Source organism: Dasypus novemcinctus, chromosome 2 (assembly GCF_030445035.2).
Source record: "Dasypus novemcinctus isolate mDasNov1 chromosome 2, mDasNov1.1.hap2, whole genome shotgun sequence".
Classification (NCBI taxonomy): Eukaryota; Metazoa; Chordata; class Mammalia; order Cingulata; family Dasypodidae; genus Dasypus; species Dasypus novemcinctus.
This window is the reverse complement of record NC_080674.1, coordinates 172,311,694-172,332,837: the sequence shown is the minus strand read 5'-3', so window position 1 is coordinate 172,332,837 and position 21,144 is coordinate 172,311,694. Positions and strand designations below refer to the sequence as shown.

The 21,144-nt window shown below is 35.4% G+C and overlaps 1 protein-coding gene across 2 annotated transcripts in view; it reads right to left on the bottom strand.

Annotated features, from left to right (window-relative positions):
* The window catches only part of GABRG2 (gamma-aminobutyric acid type A receptor subunit gamma2), a 107,129-nt gene that overhangs the window by 3,624 nt on the left and 82,361 nt on the right, over positions 1 to 21,144 (bottom strand). Inside the window, exons 7-9 of one of the 2 annotated variants that reach the window (XM_004450560.3) lie at positions 7,525 to 7,677; positions 2,463 to 2,668; positions 238 to 261 (exon numbers count right to left, since the gene is read on the bottom strand). In XM_004450560.3, coding sequence (XP_004450617.1) covers positions 238 to 261; positions 2,463 to 2,668; positions 7,525 to 7,677 — 383 coding nt within the window. The remainder of the gene's footprint in view (positions 1 to 237; positions 262 to 2,462; positions 2,669 to 7,524; positions 7,678 to 21,144) is intronic. The other variant, XM_004450561.2, reaches the window with a different exon arrangement.

Genomic DNA, 21,144 nt, shown 5'->3' with positions numbered 1-21,144 from the left:
TGTGATATCTCATGGGGCTTATAGCTTTTGAAGTCCATGTAAGTTCAAAGCATCTGTGAATTAATGTAGGGCTATTGAATCAACTCTAGAAATCTATGAAACTATCTCATCTGGAATGTGTTATATCTAGTAAAATGCTTAAATGTCTACTCATTAAAAAAATAAAACACCATGTAAGCATTAATAGTTAAATTCAGCAGTTGCATGCAGTGAATTTCCATTCCAAAAACATTATACCTTGAAGGAAAACATCCGAAGAAGCTTTGGGTTTGTAGACAGAAAAGAGAATTGCATTTTTTTTTTTTTATCAAAAGGAGAGAAAGATAGAAAAAAAAAAAAGAGAGGGAGACAAAATAAGATAAATTAAAAATACATTTTGAAAACATAGTAAGTGAAAGAAATTGAAATTATAAACACAGAGGGATAGTTCTGAGCTTGGGATAGAGTAAATGCCTAACATTGGAAAATGGAATTTTGTGACTACTGAAATCTACAATGTTATTCCACATATGACTAATTATAAAAGCCAGTGTTGTCCAATTGTGAGGAGGCTTTCTTTGTCTGGCTCCTCTGTATGGCAATACTGTGATTATATATTTTTAATTATCATCAAGCAGGCCTTAATAGATGTCTTAACATAACAAAGGACCGAATATACAGGAAAATGAAATTTTCAACTTCTCATTCAAAGCTTAGGCTCTTGCTAGTTTCAAAAAACCATCCAATTGGTTAAAGGGAGAAATGTATGAAATTTCCAAGTAATTTTATTGTCTTCATTTCCTTAATTCTCTTTTTCCCCTGTTTTCTTCTGCAGTTCCCATGTCCCTGGATTAAGAAATCCATGTATTTCTATCTTTGCAATGAAATCCACCTTGCACTGACTTAGCTGCTAGAGAGAGTCAAGCTCCCTTCAGAGCTTGATTGAAAGCTGGTTCACACATCCTTGTTACCGCTGGCAGATAATAAAGCCTAGTGTCAATTAAGCCATATTTTGAGGGAGAGCAAAATGGAAAGGGAAAAAGAAGGAGCAAACAAGGTACAACACGACAAAGAAACTAAAACAAGGATAAAGAAAATGGAAAGGCAGAGAGATGCAAGACAGACAGTGAAAGGAAGGACTCATAAAGCATAATAAATATTTGGTAAATTAAAAGTAAGCATTTTCTATTGATCATCAAGAATAATGCTTCTTTCTTTACCTGTTATAAAGCATTATATTCAAATAAATATTCATGGCTTGTATAATTTCACTGGATTCCCAGAGCTACATCAGGATACAACTTGGACTCAGCTAGACTCCTTCAGTTTAACTCATCCTCTGAAATGTCTTGCTCAGATAACTAGCTATTCTCTAATCTCACATGTCCTTTAGAGTAGAAGACTAGGAGAGGCCATCAATTCAGGAGGCCAGGATGATTTCCTTTGGCCCCGTCTTGAAAGAGAATGGAACATAAATTTCATGGGGCTCTTATGAGTCAGAAACTGTGTCCAAGTGGGTAAGTGGGTAGCAATATGCTCTTCTCAAAATCCACAAAAAAAGACAATTACTTTAAGCATTCATGTGCATGCTTCATCACCTCTATTAGAAGTCTGGTGTCAAGCTGAAGTCCCTCTACCTGTTTCTAAACTGTTCAGACTTTGGGGTCAATCCAGTTTGCTTATTGTAGAAATCATCATCATCCACCATGATCATCAATTATTAATGATGAGGGTTTTCCATGTGCCAGGTGCTATGTAATTAATGATTTTTTTACCCATTTTAGCACATTTATATTCATAGTAGCCCCACAAGATATATATATTTTAATAATATTCATTTTATATATGAGAAAATTAAGGCACAGGGAGGTTAAATCACTTGCCCAAACAATAGGTGAGTCATGTGTCTTAGAAGAGAAATTAGATACATTTCAAACATTAAATCAATAGAAATCCTGTTGTAGAAACACACACACACCTGCACACACAGGTATGTACATCACATTATTTGCAAAAGTGTGATGATACTGGAAACTTCAAGAACCTTGTGGATTCCTAGTAGAGTATCTTGGTTGAAAATTCTAATTTAAAAAAATCAATGATTTAAAAATATAGTAAGGGGGCCAGGAAGACCAAAAAAAGAAACCCAGTCTAATAACACCTAGAAAGGGAATATGTTTCTCAGCATTGGTTATATTTCCCATGAAGTGAAGAGAGCAGGTAATTATATTTACCTAACTGTTATAACTTAGAGAACACATAGATTGGGGGAGTCTGTCTTTGAGAATCAGCTCTCTCCCAAGTCATTAATGACTGGAATGGATCCTCATGGTCCAGCCAAAGTCACACATTGCATTTTCATCTTGGAGAGCAAGTGCTGAGGTTTAGCTTACTCACAGACTAACCAAAACCAAACCAACACAAAACTGGGTGGTCTTTCTACATAAATATTTCAGTGACCTCAAAGAAAAAAAGATACATACAGGGTTTTTCTTCTTTTTGTCTTTATCCTTGCTTGGTTTCCGGTTGCTGACAAAATAATGAAGGGTGCCATACTCCACTAAAGCAGAGAAGACAAAGATGAAGCAAACAGATACAAAGAGATCCATTGCTGTGACATAGGAGACCTTGGGCAGTGATTTCCGGGCAATGGTGCTGAGAGTGGTCATTGTGAGAACAGTGGTGATACCTGAACAGGGGTATAAGAGAACAAACAGATTACGTGGCCACATCAGCATGGTGGGTCACCAATAAGACCAAACTAGATTCGTGACTTCCCCTGTTAGAATGGAATGGCCTCATAATGAGAAAGAGGAATAATTAGAATTAATTTTCTCTGACCATAAATATTTATTGCCCATTATGTACCTGTCACCATAATAGGCACTGGATATATGCTGAGAAATAAAATAGACATGGTCCCTGTTTCCATGTACCCTAAATTTTATAGAGTAATTCTATAAATCATATAAACAAAAACAATATAATTACAAATTTTGGTAAGCAACATGAAGAAGAGCAGGCATCTGAGAACCTAGTTATATAGAATGCTGATGAGAGATCTCCTTGAGGAGATAGTATTTATGGCAAAACCTAAAAAATAGAAGTAATTAATTTTTTGACAATAAAGAGGAGATAACTGAAGGTTGGGTTCTGATGAAGGGAAATTTTGTCTGATCTTGGAATTTTCTGAATACCTGGCATATAGGGATGGGCAAAGGAATCAAGGTGATGTCAATGAAACAGGAGGTATAGAAGTTATAACAGGCAGTGCTTGCAAAGAGAAATCATTGAAAGGTGCCAAAGAGAGGAGGCAGGTGGGTATAGGTCACATGATCTGATTGTTGCATTTTTAAATACTATTGTAGGATGAAAAAAGTATCTCAGAAGTAATATAAAACTCATATTTACTGAGAACTTCCTCATGCCAGGTATTTGGCTAAGCACTTTATGTGCATTGCAAATATTTTCATCTTGATTTTATAGATGTGGAAATGAGACCAAAAGACCAGCTCCACATTCGACAGTTAGTAAAGTAGCAGAAGAGGTATTTGAAGATAGAAATTAAATGTCTAATGTCAAAACTCTTTTACATATTGTTCAACAGCATCCAAGCAAACTGTATGTTCCCAATGGTTGTTTAGAGATAAGGAACAAAGATAAGACAACCTATATGTGCTGATCAGTGGAGGATCAGTGGTTCTTCTGTAAAAGCTGTGTTATTCATATCAGTGAAAACATAGATTCAGTATCAGAATAGGTTCAAGCTCCTGTTGAAGGGACTTCAATTCACCTTAACAGTTCAGGCTGCAGTTTCCAATCTGTTGGTCTAAATTTTGAAGGTCCACAACTGCATTGTGTTTTAATGCCATGTGTACCTTTTTTTAGAGAGAGAAAATATAACAATGTGGTTCAGAGCATAGCATTGGAATTCAGACTTCCCAGTGGAGTTGGGAAACCATTGTAGATTCCTGATAGAAAATGTGAGATGGCTCTCTGTCTGCCATGTCATCATGGCGGAACCTTAAGAAGGTTAGAGCTTCCCACCTACAAACTTCAGGGTTGGGGAGGAGATAAAAATACCGTAGAGCGTTCTTTTGAAAATTAAATTAAACAATACATATAGAGTGCCAATATTAATAAAGTCACAATGAATGTAAGGTATTATTATCATTAATTTCAGGGACAAAAAAGACTGGCTTCTCAAACTGAAAAAAAAATCTCTCTTTAGGTTTCTATGCATTAATTTATACAGGAGTTCTTGATTGCATCTAATTATAGCTGATGTCTCTTTGAAGAAATCAAACGCTAAATTGTCACCTCGGTCTTCATTACACATTCAGGCCTCAAGCCACATCTGACCTATGAGAAGTGAAAAGGCCAGTGTCTATGTTATATACCAAAGTTGAGCCCACTTTTAAAAATCTGGCATATAATAGTTTGGTTGAAACAAATTCTGACATGTAAGGTAAAACACTGATCTAGCAAATAACATAGCTGCTATTCAGGCTATGTGGAAATTTATCACTAGCCATATAAAATTGGGCTCTTGAAGAATTGCTTCATGATATTTTCAGGGTCCTGCCTAGAACCACAGCTATGACATAAACAATAAAGCATAGAGGATGGCAGTTTTAACTGATTCACCAACCAGCAACTAAGTAGCTTGATGTGGCTTTTCAGTCCAATTTTGCTCAGCAAAGAAATTAAACTTCTCTTACCTGGGGTAGAGGAAAACTATCCACAGTTCCTGGAATGAAGTAAGCTCTTCAGGGATTTTAGCTTACTCCAGATTACTTGGGTGATAAATAATAATTGCCATTTTAATCGTTCCATCCGTGGTCATTGCACCATGATTAAACCTCACCGGTTACCACCTGTGTGCTAAACTACGTTCAAATATTATAAGCTCCAAGATGACTCTCTTCTTTCATGGTCTAGTGGTCTCTTCTCAGGAAAGAACCAGAGCCCTGAGCTTGGTGGAAATATTTTTCTTGCTCAGCAAACACCTTGGCTCTGTTGATGGCAATAAACTTAAGCCCACACGGGTTTAAAGTCATGTGGTTAACTCTTGATTGTAAACATTAGAAAAGGTAATAAGACTCAATGAAATCTAGGGCAGTGTTCTACTGTATGATTGTATATTAGAATCACCTGGGGAAACTTTTAAATATCCTGCCACCCAGGTCATGCCTGAGACCAATTAAATAAGAATCTCTGGGAGTGGCAATAAGGCATCTGTATTTTTAAGCTTCCCTAGTAATTTAAATTAAATGTGCAGCCAAGTCTGAGAAGTAATGATCTAGAGAAATGAGTGAGGCAGCAGAAACTGGCCCAGGCCTGGTTCCCTCTTTTACACTTTTCTCCCACAACTCGTCTTCAGCAAAGCTTTACACCCAGAGCAATTCTAGGTCTCGTCATCCAATGATCTGCCACCCACTGGCTATGTGACCTTGTGCAATTCATTTAACCTTGCAGGGCCTATGCTTTCTCAGCTCTAAAAAACATGATAGTGCTATATTCGTTGCAACACTTCCTGGGGTTGTAGTGATGAGTAGAAAAGGCTTGGGAGCTACTTTGGATGTGCTTGACTTGCAGCAAGTGACCTACAAATAGAAGTATCTATCTGCTCTTTGTTCAGAAGCCTTTCATTCCTCATCCTGCTCACCTTGATCCTGGCTCCCACCATGGCACTTTGCCAATGAGTATTCATTTAATATATGGCTGAAATGGCCTACCAGAGTGGTCATGGTAGGAGTTGACCAGTAGCAATCCTGACTGTCAGAAGATAAGTTGATATGAAATATTTTCCTTCAGATACCTTGGGGAATGGTAGATTAGAACACATCAATGCATTTGTTCACTTGATTCATAATCACATGCATTAAATGAGCAATCATTGAATTTCCTGCATGTGTGAGGCACTAGCTAGTGCTAGGATAAAAAACACATTTCCATTCTGATGTGAGAGATAGACATCTAAGCATGTAATTAATGGTAATGGCCCTAAAGTAACAGGTTCAATATATTTTGGGTTTGTTTCAGCATGTAGCATAGATGCGATATTACAATTGTTGAATAAGACTTGTAAAAGAGAGTACATCACATAACAGAAAAAAATAAAAATAAATTCCTTTTAAAACAGATGGGAAACTAAATTAGGTTTGGAAGAAGGCACATATGCAAATGATGTCTTTTTTTTTCCTTCCAGAAATCACTTCTGTACTCGATTTTAATAACTTGGTACAAAACATTTTGTCATAAAATGAGTATAGTAGCTAACATTTCTGGAGATCTTACTAAATTCCATACAATTTGTGTAGGATATCTTATTTAATTTAACCCTAATAAAGCTCATGAGTTAGGTACAAGGATCATACCAGTTTAAGATATGAGGAAACTGATTTAGAAAGACTAAAGGGCATTCCCAAGGTCATACTTGTTTGTGGATTGAAACCCAGGTTTGCTGGACTTCAAAATCCAAGTTCTTAACTATTTCACCATATGTTTTTTTAGATAGTGGGTTAGAAAGAGAAGTGGCTGTAAGTTTCACATAGCTAATGGTGGGGGATTGTGATTTTATAATTCACCTTTCAATAACTTTATTCTTAATTTACTCTTTAAGGAATTTTATGTAATATGAACCTTTCACTCATGGGCCTAGACTTCAGTGTCACTGTGAAGCTTTAGTTTGTTTCAGTCTATGTGAGCTTTCATTTTCATGCGAGGAAACAGATGTCAAACCTCAAGAATAATATAGCCATATATATAAGTTGAGTATGTATCAAATGTTCCTAAAAGTGGAAGGTTTGTGCCAAAAGTTCATAGGTAAATTTGTTTTCTTTTCCAAAAATAATACTTTCAATGACTTATGTGATAAAGTGCTAATTATTGTGAATGTGTATCTTCAAATATCACCACAATAATTATGTACATTAGAATTAACCCACAGCCAGTGATGTTCTGGTGAAAGTTTAACAATTAACACCCTAGTGACATAAAAAACAATAAAAAAGCAAGGCACTAATTTGTAATGTTTGCCTATTTCCATAGCATAAACACTCTCACCTTGCTAATTTAAAGCTACCAGGGTAGTATCACTGGACATGGCAGTGGGAAGAAGCATGACATCAGCTCTCATAAGCTGGTGTAAGCAGGTCCAGCAAACCACTACCTAGATTTCCCAGTAGCATTCTGAATGGGAAAAATATGCAGTAAAGTCTCAATTTTCTAAATATTTGCAACCAAAGTAAAATATCTGTTGAAAATAGGAGACTTAAGAATATTTTTAAATTTTTAATTCAAATTCATTAGTAAGAAAATTTATTAAATAAAACCTATTGAGGAAATTAAGGAAAACAGAAGAAAGGCTGTTTAAACACTATTTCTTTCAAAGTATGGTCATTTTAGTTTTAAATGAAACAAATAGGATTTCTATGTAGTTACTGGCTAAATTTAAAAGCAAATGAACTTAGAAAGGGAAATATAGACTATGTATATTGGATACTTATCTTGGGACACTACAACACAAGCAAAGTTCCTTACCCAAAGAAGTTCTGGCTGGAACAGCATCCTTATTGATCCAGAAAGACACCCAAGAAAGAACAACAATGAGCGTGCAGGGGATGTAGGTCTGAATGGTGAAGTACCCCATTCTTCTACTCAGGTCAAAGTAGACAGACATGACCACATAATCTCCTGAAATGGAACAAATATGACACCGTACAAACCCTTACCAAAAAATTTGGAAAGCATTTTTTAAATAAACATTTATTCAATTCCCATGTGGTATACACATATATATTAAGTGTTCTATATTTTATACAAAATGTGAATTGAGAAACTATCTTTTATCCACTTGGGAGAGAAAAAAAAGGCAATCCAAACTGAATCCTGATTCCTTTAGAAGCAATATAACAAATAAAGGGGAAGGAAATATTTGTTGAACATTATGATCACATTTTATTCTTTCAAGTTTTTTTGACAGTGCCTTCCCTTCCCACTGTATTTTCACATGCAATATAATTTTTTTTGTTGTTTGGTGGGAAGAGTGAGGGATGGTGTCTCAATACTGTGCCTCTCTTATCTGCAATTATTGTAACAATTTCTTGTTGTTCGTAGGACTTTGTCCATACAAACCAGAAAGGATATCCTGGTACTTGATGTTGATAAGTGAATATTTCAATCTGAATTTATAACCAAATTCCTATGCTAAGACATTTTTCTTCTGGAATCACTGAACTGTGTGGATTTCCTTTATGTAGTTACTCTAATTGATATCTGTTCATGGTCAAGTCTGACTCTCCTCCTAGTCTTTAGCTGCCTGAAGTCATAAACAGTGCCTATTTTAGTCCACCATTGCACACTGGTTGATTTCAAATAGGCATTCAATAAATGAACAAATGAATGAATGCATTTATAAATTTTAGACATAGAGAAAGAAAACTGAAGAAGCTCCACCACAGAACATTTGAGTTAAAAAAGTAACATGTAAAGGTCATCCATACAGTGTACAAATAATAAGTATTAAAGGAAGCAAAGAAACAACATATAGCAATACATGAGAACAATTTAATTTTTTAAAATTGTGATTTACAAGTTGTTTTTAAAATTCCATGTCTTTCATTTTAGATAATTCTAAGTGAAATTTAAGAGAATTTTAATGTTTGAAATTAGAAAACATATGATGAAAACATATCCTAGTTATTCTATATTTATGTTTGCTTTTTACCCTTGGAGAGCATCGGTTTCAAAAATTATATCCACACTCTCTTCGTGAAGTGAAAAATTGAGACCATTTTTCAAAAGTTGCCTCTTTTATTATGTAAGTTGTGTTTTGTGCTACATGCAAATAAGTGTGGATAATTAAATCTAAATCATGTGTTTTGGTTTAATTATTTGACATTATGCCTGTGTTTCTCCATTTACTTTGCTGGTTTAGAGCAGATTTGAAAATAAAGTTCTTTAGAAGCCTAGTGCAGAGAAAACAGGTTTAGTAAGGTATTCATTAGCCTTCAAGTCAGTTCTTTCCCACTGTCAAACTTGACCCTTCCAAGTTGCCGAGACAGAGAACCCTTCACTGACTGATCTTTGAGGGAGTATAGACTCTCTTCTAAACCTGCAGTGTTTCCCAAGTGGGGCTATTGCCTTTCGGTAGACTTATGTGCTGCTGTCAAAACCATGCTTGTTTAGGGCAGTGATAGTGATCCCAATACTCACTGGGGTCAGGACTCCATTAAACATCTGAACCCTTTTGGAGATCAATATGATGCAATTATTTAGCAATTATTCCTGAAATTTTGAAGGCAGGAATTCCTTATCAATGATAAGATTTTGGTTAAGTCTCCAAGATTATGCTTCTCTGTATTGATTTACCTAAATATAGGCTATTTAGAGTTACAGAATTTCATAAATTAGCTTAGTCTCTTTTTTTCCTGATTTAGAATATAATAGTCACAGGCTATCACTGAGGAGTAAAGAACATTCATTTGAGATGACACCAATTAATGCCCAACTTTTTCTTTCTTGCTTCTTTGATTAGAATATTAGAGGCAAATACCAGCTCTCTTATTACAGATAGGAATATCAAACAAAGAATGAGAGATGGTTTCCTTTTTCAAATGATACTACTCAGGGTATATTTCTCCTGTTTTCCAACCTTGGGAGTTCTTTGTGCATAATTGAAAATTTTGCTTAAATGGGAAGTTACAACTCATACTATCTTAAATAAATCTAGACAATTTTGGAAACTTTCTTCCTCCTCTGTAAGAGAAGGGAACTCTACAATTTGGCATTAATGATCTACTCTTTTAGAGATGAACATTAATTTTGCCTCAAGTTAGTAAGATAATTATCTCAATTCAATTCTGCACTTCCCTTATGGTGAGAGTTTAATCTTCTGTGGCCTACTTATCAATTTCTACTAGAAAGTAATAGGCTCTGAGCATCTTTCATCTATGCTAACAAATCCAAAACTCTTCTACCACTGGATTATTGATTCAAACTTGGGAACAGGCTGTTTAAAGCAAAGCAGCTTCACGGTGACACCCTGGTGCCAGTCTTATCTCTCAGGCCACATCACTTTTTGTAGTCTTAAAACCTCTTAGGCTGAGGAGCCTATAAAATCAAATCCCCTTAAAGTGCCACATCAGTGATTCACCAAGCCCAAAAGGTTTAAATGCCAACCAAGTCTCAAAGGTGGTTATTTCCACCCCTTCAAATTTATTCTAAATCTTCACTGATTCATCTTAATGTAAGCTATTTAGTATCATAGCAGTTTATAAATTAGTTTGGTCCCTGCTTTTGTCCTAATTTAGAATGCAATAGACAGAGGTTAAGTTTGAGAAGAAAATGTATATGATTTGAAATAACACCTATTGATATCCATCTTTTCCTTTGTTTCTTCTTTTTGAGAGTTTTATCTGTCTAGTTTTGAGAAAAATAAAATCAACATCAGTGAAATGTGAGGTTTCAATTATTATTTTTAATTTTATGTGGTGTTAACCACATAAAAGCTTTAAAAATCGGCATTTCTTAGGGTTGTTAGACTCTTATTTTATACATGAAACTATCACCTCTTAAAAAATTAAATATTCCACAGTAAAGAGTTCTCTCCATTGAACCCTTGAAATAATAGCAATAATTATTTTCTCGTTACCAGCACTGAAGGGTTATAACATGCAGCCCAGGCCTGAATGGCTTGCATATTGTATCTCGAAACATCCTAAAACCTTTGCCAAGAGAGTGAACAAAAGACTCATATATTTTCACCTTGTTCCTCTTTCATGATTGTTGCCTTACTTAAATACTGTTAGAGTCTATACTATTCCAATAAGTTCACTTGAAATGCATACTTAGTGCTATACTCTTCTGTATATCCCTTTCTATAACTTCTTCTTTATTTAATTCAACAAAATAAGATTGATCCCTTCTATGCCCAGAGCACTGTATTAGGTGATGCAGAGATTAAAACTTACGGGTCTTTCAACTGATTCTCAATTAAATGGGTTGAACAGAAGTAAGATTATTTTTTCTTTGACTACACTCAGAGAGATGTGTTTAGGCAATACATTAGATTTACCTTTATCACCCCTTATTAGACACTTGAATCTGAGGCATAATCCCATGAGGTTGATTTTGACCACTGATAGGCAGGCAGGAGAGTTGATTGTTTAGGATAACATTTTGGAAAAGTGTTTCATGAAATTATATGTGTATCTTATCCAATATACAGCAGTACATTTTAGAAATGGCCTGAATATTCAAATTTAAGCATAAATATAAACACTACAAAAGAGAAAAATGTAAGAGAATATCTTTATAATCTTAATATGGAAAAGACTTTGTTAAGCATAGCATAAAATAGAAAAGGCATACAGGAAAGATATTACAGATTTCCTACATAAAATTTAGGACTTCTAAATTATAGGAAATGCTATTAATAAAATTAAAAGGCAAAATACCACACTTGGAAAAAATATTTCCAAAATAAATAATTGAAGATTAATATCATGAATGCATAAAATATTCTAATTAGTCATTGAGGAAAAAAAATTTTCAATAGGTTACGAAATGGATGAAAATTCATGAGTGTATGAATAGATTTGAAACCTCAGTAGTGACCAGTAGAATGCAAAGTAAAATAAAAATACTTCATTTTTAGCTTATCTGATTGGCAGAAATTAAACTGGTGAGATGTGGAAAAAGAGCAAAGCTACAAACACTTGGTGGGGTATATTTGGAAGGTCATCTGAAAGTATATAAAATCAATTTTACTCCTACATTTTTTGGGATAAACACTGAAGGGAAAAAATTGGTTTTCAAATATTGCCTTTCAAATTTTTCTCAAGCTTGCTGTGTGTCCAGAAGTGTGAGCTATAACACATTTTGACAGAAGAATTGTCCTAAACTAAAGGGGCCTGGAGATTTATGGGGGAAAAAAGCAGTTTTCCAAATTCAATTAGTAGTTAACTTCTGTGCATGTTTCTACATGTAGTTTCTACAATCATCACCTTCCATCATTCCTAACGATGGCTTAAGTCATCCTTAGTTTTCATGAACTACTTTGTAATCACATTCAACATTCTCCCAGCAACTGGGTCTTGTGAGATCTCGGGGAGAAACACATAGGTAAATATAGTTCTTGCTATCATGGAATCCTGAGGCTAAGAAGAAAATATTCACAGCTAGATAGATATATCATCATTATGTAATAGCACAGGGCTCTAATAAAACATTTACATGTTAATTGATCTTATACAGTACTATTAGATTAATTTCTGGCAAGCACATTTCTAAACATTCTGACTAAATAACACCCTCTTCACAAGCCTTAAGTTTCCTCCAAAGAAAATCCAAATGCCTCAGCCTGGCATTCAAGGATGTCTATAGTCTGAGTTTAACCTAGGTTGTCCTTTCTCATTATGCCCTTCAAATTCTCTAAGCCTTGAAAATTGTGAACAGAATATTTTCAATTCATGCTTCTATGTTGTTATTTTTTTTCTGTCTTTAGTTTTCCTGGCATTCTCTCTCTCCCAGCTTATCTCCAGTCTCCTTTCCATCATTCCAACTTTCTGACCATCCTTCCCTCCCGCCACCCCATACACCCTCTCTATGGTATGTCTAGACCTGCACTTTCTAAGATGGTAGCCACTAGTCACATGTAGCTAATTAAGTTTAAATAAATTAAAAATTAAAAAAAAATCAGTTCTTCAGTTGCACAAGCCATATTTCAAGTGTTCATTTGGTTACCTGTGGCTAGTGACTACTATAGTGGACCATGCGGATTAGAGAATAATTTAAATCATTGCAGAAAGTTATGGTAGTGCTGCTCTAGAACAAAGTTTCTAGAATGCATATTTATACATGCCATTTGCTTCAAGTTCCCCCATATAAAATCCATACCACTTATATATGATTCTGGTCCGTTTTGCCTTGATCCATATTGAACTATCCTAGCCTTGTCTCACCCTATTCACCCCTACTTTACTTTCTACTCCTTCAAGAGGCACTGCTCTTTCTTGTGTTCTGGTTGTACATTTGTTGGCCCCAACTTCTGGAAAGCTATCTCTCCCTCTAATCATGTCGCCTACGCATATGCACCTCTAAATTGCCAAAGTCTTTTAACTCTCCCTAAAAGGCTTTGTATGGTTTTTCCCTGTCTACATCTCCAGCCTCACCTTTGATCAGGGGTTTTTAACATTTTTTTGTTCCATGAACCCCTTTGCCAGTCAGGTGAAAACCACAAACCCCTTACTAAGTCCACACTATGCTGTGTATTATCTAACAAATATGTCACACCCTCACCAACACGTCCCCACGAGAATGATGTGGTTTTTAAAATTTTAATTCAAGCTCATAGACCCCTTGTTAAGAACCCCTGCCTTAAATAGTGCTTCTCCACACTCCAGTTGGGGTTCTTGCTGTTGCCTAAATGCTCCATGTTACGTCTTGTCACTGGGTCTTTCACATTCTGATTCCCACAAATCAAGCTTTATTATACCTCATCTTTACTTAATTTCTTAATTCATTCAAATATCAATTCATTTTCACCATCATCAAGAAAGCCCTTATTAGATCAAGCACCCTCAATATGATCACATAGCATCATATGATTATGATAGAGCTGATCACAATTTCTAGTATATGATAGGTATGAATATTGGATGCCCTTTGGACTATAGTCAGTTCATAACCTCCAAAAGGAATTAGCTCTATTTTGTCTGAATATCTAGCACAGAGTCTGGTACACAGAAGGAGTTCAATAATAGTTTGTAGCTCAGATTGCCATGAGGAAAATCATGAATAAACTATATACTAGAAGTCTTTAAAATCAAGGCAAAGGTCAGCATGGGCTTTAAAAGATATTAATTTTTTTTTTTTACTTTAGATATTATTGTATCTAGGAATATTCCTGCTGGATAAATTGCTAAATTTAATCTCCTGATATGTAGATAAATGGTCACAGTGAGTTCCTAATTTTAACTCCTTGCCAAGAAGACTAAAAGGGAAGGGAAATCAGTTCATCTGAGTAGCTGCATTATGCTTATTAAAGAATCGATCAGTGATTTGAGCTTCTCAGCCACACATAATTAGTGAAGAAGGAGAACGGAGGGGTTTGCCTGCAGAAAAAGAACCACCACATTCTTCCAATTAAGCCTAATAGATGTTTCCATTTCAAAACATACCATTTTTATTTCGTCTGTGGTTTGTTTAGTCATATGTTAAAAAATGCAATGGGAATGTAAAATGAAAAATGTAACAGGCGTTTTCTCATGCTCAATCTCTTTTTAAGACCCACTCAAATTCGTCCATTGAGAGAGGAAGTGGGGAATCACAGTGAAGGATGGGGGTTGCATTAAGTAAGCTTCACCAGAAGCAGGCCTCAAGTCTGGAATTCTTACAAGGCTAACTTGTTTGGGTTGAGCTCACAGAAGGGAAGTGAAGGGAGCAGGACTGGGCAGAGAAAGGAAGCTAAGCATGGATTTGCTTCAGACTGCTTTCACAGGAAGCTCTGGAATAAACTGTACTGCAGAGTTAATCCTCCCTTGAAATAATGGAGCCAGTTACATCCACCTTGCAGGTTGGAGGCGGGGAGGGGGACTTATTTTCCCAGTCTAGGAGGCTCTATTTTGGCTGAAAAGCAATTCTTCAGAAAAGGAGAATGAGGCAATGGTGAGCTGTGAGTAGTGGACCCTCACAGCGTGTGGAGTGGGGATAGAGATTCACCAGTTCAGGAAAGGTGATCGTGAAGGGGCATCAATAAGGCCCACTGCATGGGCGTTGGTGTTAGGGTGAGAAGTTCAAACTCCTTTCATTAACTGGTTGTTTGCTCTGGGGTAAGTTCCTTAATTCTCTGAACTTTCAATCCCATATCTGTAAAGAAGGGATAATAATAGTATATCCCTCATAGAATTATTGTAAATATAAAAGAGTTAATATGCACACTGTTTTGATACAATTCCTAGTACATCGTAAAAAATAATTATAGTATAAATTAACACCATTCTGGTACATAAGTATAGAAGAAATGTGAATGAATATTCATAAGAGAATTAAAATTAGAGTCTTGGAATTCATCTAAACCAACCAACCCTGTCATTTTAAAGATTAAGTAATTGAGACCCATCAAAGAAGAAGGGTACTTTATCCAAGGAAACAGCCTATTTAATAGTGGGAGCAAGACTCCTACCTCTTCATTTTGAGCCTGTAGTCAGGGTCGTGGAGGCAAAGCAAGAAAGTATAAATTTAAGCAATTGTTAAATGTGGTTAATATAGAAATTGTTTAGAAAACTGGGGATTCCAACCACAAGGAGGAAATATGTTTTCATGTGTTCTTGAACCTTTTATAATGGACAATATTCACTTTAGAAGCTAAAAATTCATTTGTCTGGAACACCAGCCTGACTCGGTAACAAAGTAGAGTTCTCTTTTTGGAGAACAGCTTTAGATGAAAGCTCAATATACTCAAAACCTCTAGAGATATGTGTTTTTTTTAGGTTTACATGGTGAAATACTTGCTAATATCTCCGTTTTCTGCATTCTTTTACTATACACTTCTCTTTATCAGTAAAATATCTTCTTCTCACTCTCCTAAAAAATCTGTTACCGATCCTTGGACCAATGTGACATTTGCAATACCATTTATTATTTTGAGTCCATCATCAGATTTCAAATCTGCAGCAAAGGATCTATATTTTAAAAATCACACAAACAAAAACCTTTCTCAGAAACCTAAAGCTGAAGATACAAATGAGTGTTATTTGCCACTTTAATCCATTCAAAGGGAATGAACTTTCTCAACATCATTAAGTGTTAAGTTTAACATCTATGAATCTTTGACGAGATACTAAAACAGATTTGCTGTGGATGCAGAGTAGTTTACGTAGCAGAAAACACACAGGAATCAAGTCCCAGGATTCAAGTGATACAGATATCATTTACAAGATGCAGGGACCTAGGTAAGTTGTTTGAATTCTCCTAGTAAAATAGGGATAATTACACTCCTGTGAAGGATTATTTACTAATGGTAGGGAATGTATTTTGTAACCTTTCAGATCCATGTATAGATGAGTTGGTACATTTAGCTTGTTGAGAACAGGCAGTTGTGTCACAAAATACCTATGACCTTGGAAGGTAAGGTCCCTACTCAGTGATATTTCTTGGCCTTTTAAAAAGGACCTCTTTCAAACATCGCAAATAATAGTAAAGTAACCAGACTTGTCTTTTTGTTTATACAGTTATCAGTGTATGCCATATCCAAGAAAACTTTTAATATATTCTAATTATTTTAATAGACCTCAAAGATTTATATCAATAAAATTATGCTCTCCCTTGTTCTACCCAGACTCTGAAATGCATACAAATTGGGTATCAACATGTTTTTTGGTTGTTGTTGTTGTTTTTGAGGAACAGGGGCCAGAGTTTGAGCCTTGTACCTTGTATGTGGGAAGCCAGTGCTCAACCACTGAGCCACATCAGCTCCCCTGAGCTGTTTTTTTCAGTTTGTTTTTGCTTGTTGTCTGTTTTTTTTGGGTTTTTTTTTGTTTTTTAGAAGGTAGTGGGGCTCGAACCTAGTACCTCCCATGTGAGAAGTAGGTGCTCAACTGTTTGAGTCACACCTGTTTCCCTCAATATGATTTTAAATTCAAAGATTATAAAATACCCTTTTATTTGTAGTTATTCCTTGTTTTAGGGTATCATTTATGACACCAGCAAATCTCCTAAATTACTTCTTTCAGAAGTCCCATTTCAGGAGAAATTTTAAAATGTGAATTCATATTCCACTCACAGCTCTCCCAGCTCTAAGTCACTCAATAGAAATATTTTTAGCATTTCGAAAGAGAAACATCAATGAGAAACACATAAATAGAATAGTTTTAACTTTGAGAAGAAAATCAGATCAATTCAGTAGAGCAAATGTTATCTATAGAGGTATCAATGGAAATCAAAGAAATCCTGAGAAAATCATTTGCCTCCAATCAGCTGTACACATGGAGATAAAATGAAAGCTGAGGAAGGACTCTATGCAGCATGGAGGTAGAGATTATCATTGGGTTGTCACAGTTGTAATCCCAGGTTATTATTTTGGCATAGAAATGATGAAACTTCAGAGAGAAAATAAGTAGAAATCCTGTTTGTGACCTGTAGCAAGGAACAAGATTCCCAATTAAAAAAAAAAATGCATGGTTTACAGTTCTGTTCTGGGAAAATGAAGCATTTAGCCATAGGTAGCCACTTGTACCATCTATGAAGAGAGTTTGTTCTTCTAGAAAGTTGTTTGGCATCCATTGATTTGTGAAAACATAAATATTCACAAGAAGTACAAGTTTATTGTCCCAAGTTGGCCAAGGACTAACTTTGTGATACTAGGAGCCTATTTCAGCTAAGCACTCAGAGCCTTGGTTTCCTTTCTTTGTGAAAGAGAGGATGAAAAAACCCACCCTTGTAACCTCACAGAGTAATTGCAAGGATCAATAGTTATTATAATTACCACCATTTTGAGCAACTCCTATGTGCTAAAGAACCTACTAGGCACTCTGAAGACACCTAAAAACCTATGTTTTACTACTATTCAACAAATTTCACTGATTTGTATAGAAAGACTCCAAAATTTGTGGTAACTTACTTCTATCTGCTAATATTAGAGTAGGCATGTAACCAAGCTGGACTATAACTCCCAGTTTCACCAATAATTAATTTTCCACTAATTCTAAGAAAATAACATATGCAATAAGTTTAGAAGGGTAGTCTGAATATTTGTGGGGTATTTTAATCACAAAATAAGGGTTCAAATTATAATGAGAGAGGTTCAAATTATAATGAGAGAGATAATTCCTTATGGCTTCCAAAATAAGCATTCATATTCTTTATAAATATTTACCTAAATTTATTCTGTAGAAGAAACTTTTTATAAAGTATATATTTTTATTCCACTGCCCACTCATATTTTATTTCATTCACCATTAAAAATTTCTGTCAAAATTTGTGGGATACCAGAAATTAAAATATTAAAAAAGTAAGAAGGAAGAAGAGAAGAAAGTATGGAGGAGGAAAAAGAAACAATTAACTAGGAGTAGTTTGAAAGCAGTGTTCTTAAAACTGCGTCTAATGGAGCATTGGTTCCATAAGGAACTAAAAACAGTTGTTTCTTTAATCAGGAATCTTTGACTTAGCTGCATAACATGTTAAACAACTGTAGGTTCACCATGCACATTAGCAGCGATGTGGTTTTGCACTGTGGGAAGGTGTCTTTCTTTAACCTTGCATTTTCCAAGCACATGTGCTGATAGAACCCTATTTTTGGAGGACAATTGAGATAGCCCCAATACAAATATTTAGCAGAACTTACTCTAGGACATATTCCTCTTCTGGGGGGCACAGTCTCTTCCATCTTCCCTCATTTTTTTCTGACCTATTAAGCAGGAAATTCTACCCTTTTTAGAAGTACTGAGAAGAAATATTCCAAACTGCTCTCAATTCACTTTATTCATTTCTCCTTTTCTGACTGTGAGCTTGGGAGACTTGCCCATTTAGGTGTTGTTTTATTGTTCTCCACTTAAAAAGCACACCTGAGTCAAGCTTCTAATTTTTTGTGCTGATCTTGAGGCCTGCCTCACCCAGTCTCAACTTCGGGTACTCAGTAAGTGACAGGAAGCTATTCTGGGCAAGTATGTCTATCTTGTACACACAGCTCTCCCTTGTGTTGGTTAATCCGAAGGATTTGACTTGGAAGAGAAATTGTAAGAAGTCCATTTGTCACTACCAACTGATTCTCTAAACCAATGCTACAGTTCAAAGTTATTTGAGTTCCATTATTTTATTGTTGTTGATTTTACTCTTTCAATGGGCTGTAATTTCGTGTTTGAAGCCATGCCTGATTAATCTAACTCAGACTCTGACATTTTCTTAAAGAAAAGGCTCCACAGAGGTTGAGAAATTTAATGTTATCAGAATACCAAGCATTCTAAAATGGCTTTGAAAAGCAGCTGGAAAAAAGAATGTTGAAATTCAGGCAACTGCAGGCAACAATTGCAAAAGGTCAAATCATAAAATGTTCCCCAAGATGTCAAATCACTCCTGGGGATACTCTTTAAAATTATAGGTTTAAAAAATTTGACCTCACTTGCTCTTTCTTCTATGCCTTAGCACTCAATTTGAACCCCAGCCCCCATGGTGGATTTCTTTTACTCAGGAAGGTTTACGTTCTATAGCATTCAAGGATATTTTTAAAACACCTGTCAAAAGACCATTATCAATATGAAAAAATTTCTTTGAAAATTATATCATACTATATAGCTATTACTGTTCTTATTAATTATTGAATAAAGCTATTGCTTCTAGGATCTTGACTCACATTTTAGAGCTGATTATTAAAAGGTCAATTTATTTGAGTAAGGAAATTTCATGCTTGTTGGAAAAAACACTCAGCTCTAAGTTAGCAGACATGCTTTTTAATTCTTTCCTGACAGTGATCTTGTGTGGCCTTGTGTAAATCCATTAGCCTCCCTAGCTATCTTTTTCACTTCACTATAAAATATAACTAATTCAACAAGCTAGTAGATCTAGTAGAAACCCTTTGAAAATGTTAACTATGACTTTAATATTGAAAACATTATTGTTATTGTTACTTAAATCTTCATATTTGTTGAAACATGTCCAAATTTCAACAGAGTTCTAAAATTTATGCAAACACAAAGGAAAAGGAAATTTGACCAATAAAATAAAATAAAGTCCAGCTATTTGGTAGTTTGCATCCATTAATTCTATGATCTTGAGTTGGTTGCTTCTGGTTTCAGTTTTCTCACATGAAAAAAATGGGAATAATAGTTATCTCACAGGGTTGTGATGAGGAATAAATTAAATGATTCCTGCAGAATATCTGTAATAGGGTTTGGGATATTGTGGGCTGTTAGTAAATATTGCTTATTGTTATTACCATTATTTTCTTTTCCTTTCCATAATGTTTTCACATAAATGAACAGGTTTTTGACCTTGAAAATCTAGTTGGATATCAGAGCTATTCATTTTGATTTGTCTTTAAAATTGATGTCTTTTTCTTTTTCTCCACCTATCAAGGAGTCAAAAATCTTAATCCCATCGTTTCCTTCTTCACCTTTAAACCTAATGATTCTGTAGCTCCCCTTAAATTACAATGCCTAACGCAGACAATGTCAAGAAAACAGCACAATCCATCCTACCACTGACAAGTCTACATTCAAAGAATGAAACTGTGAGTCAGCCATGGCCCAGACATGGTGTAAGAAGGTTCCTTATTAGAGGGCGGTAGCCGTGTGGTCCCAGTGTAGCATGAAACATCTGTCCTGCCTCTACTCCAGTTAGGAACAATTGCCTTCTTCTAGCCATCAAAAAGAACTTACTGTGCCTTGACAGGGAAATGAAATAAAATAATGTGAAGACTTTGGGGGAAAGCAACAACCATATCCATTTTCAGATTATATTTGGGATTCACACCTCAGTTATTTTTGTCTTCAATTTATATATCAAAGAATGAATTCTAGTGTCAACATGTTTCTTGCATGGGGTGATGCATCTCTTTCATTTTACAGGGATGGACTAGAGCAGGAGCTTGATGTCAGGCATTTTCTGTCCACAGGGATGTGGGGACTGTGTTTTTGAGCAGAACATTGGCCCCCAAAAAAGAGGTTTCTAGGAGCAAATGTTCTCAGGGAAGAATCATGTGACTCAAGGGATGTAGTCATGCCCCACATCTGGATTCTGCTATTGCAGGAACTGATGTAGGGAATTATCACAGGTCCTCAAGTCCATTTTTTGAGGTGATACTTGCTTTATTTTCACAGATCGCATTCTATGTCTAATCAGCATCAAGAACAATGGCATGATGTTCACCAAAACAGAAACTGTCCTTGACTTCGTTTAATAGGGAGTTTTCAGAGATTTCATCACAGAATTAGGATTTGGATTTGATCTTACAGTTTCAGAGCTGAAAGAGAATTTAGAGATCAGGCCAGAGCCCTCATTTTCAGATGGAAAAACCAAGGCTTGAGAGGTACAGTGACATGACAAAAGTCACAGTCCACACCACAGAACCTGCATCAGAAGCCGGATCTTTCCTCATTTAAATAACTAAACTATTCTTTGTAAAATTGAGCTATGTAAAATTGAACTATGGTGTTATTCACTACA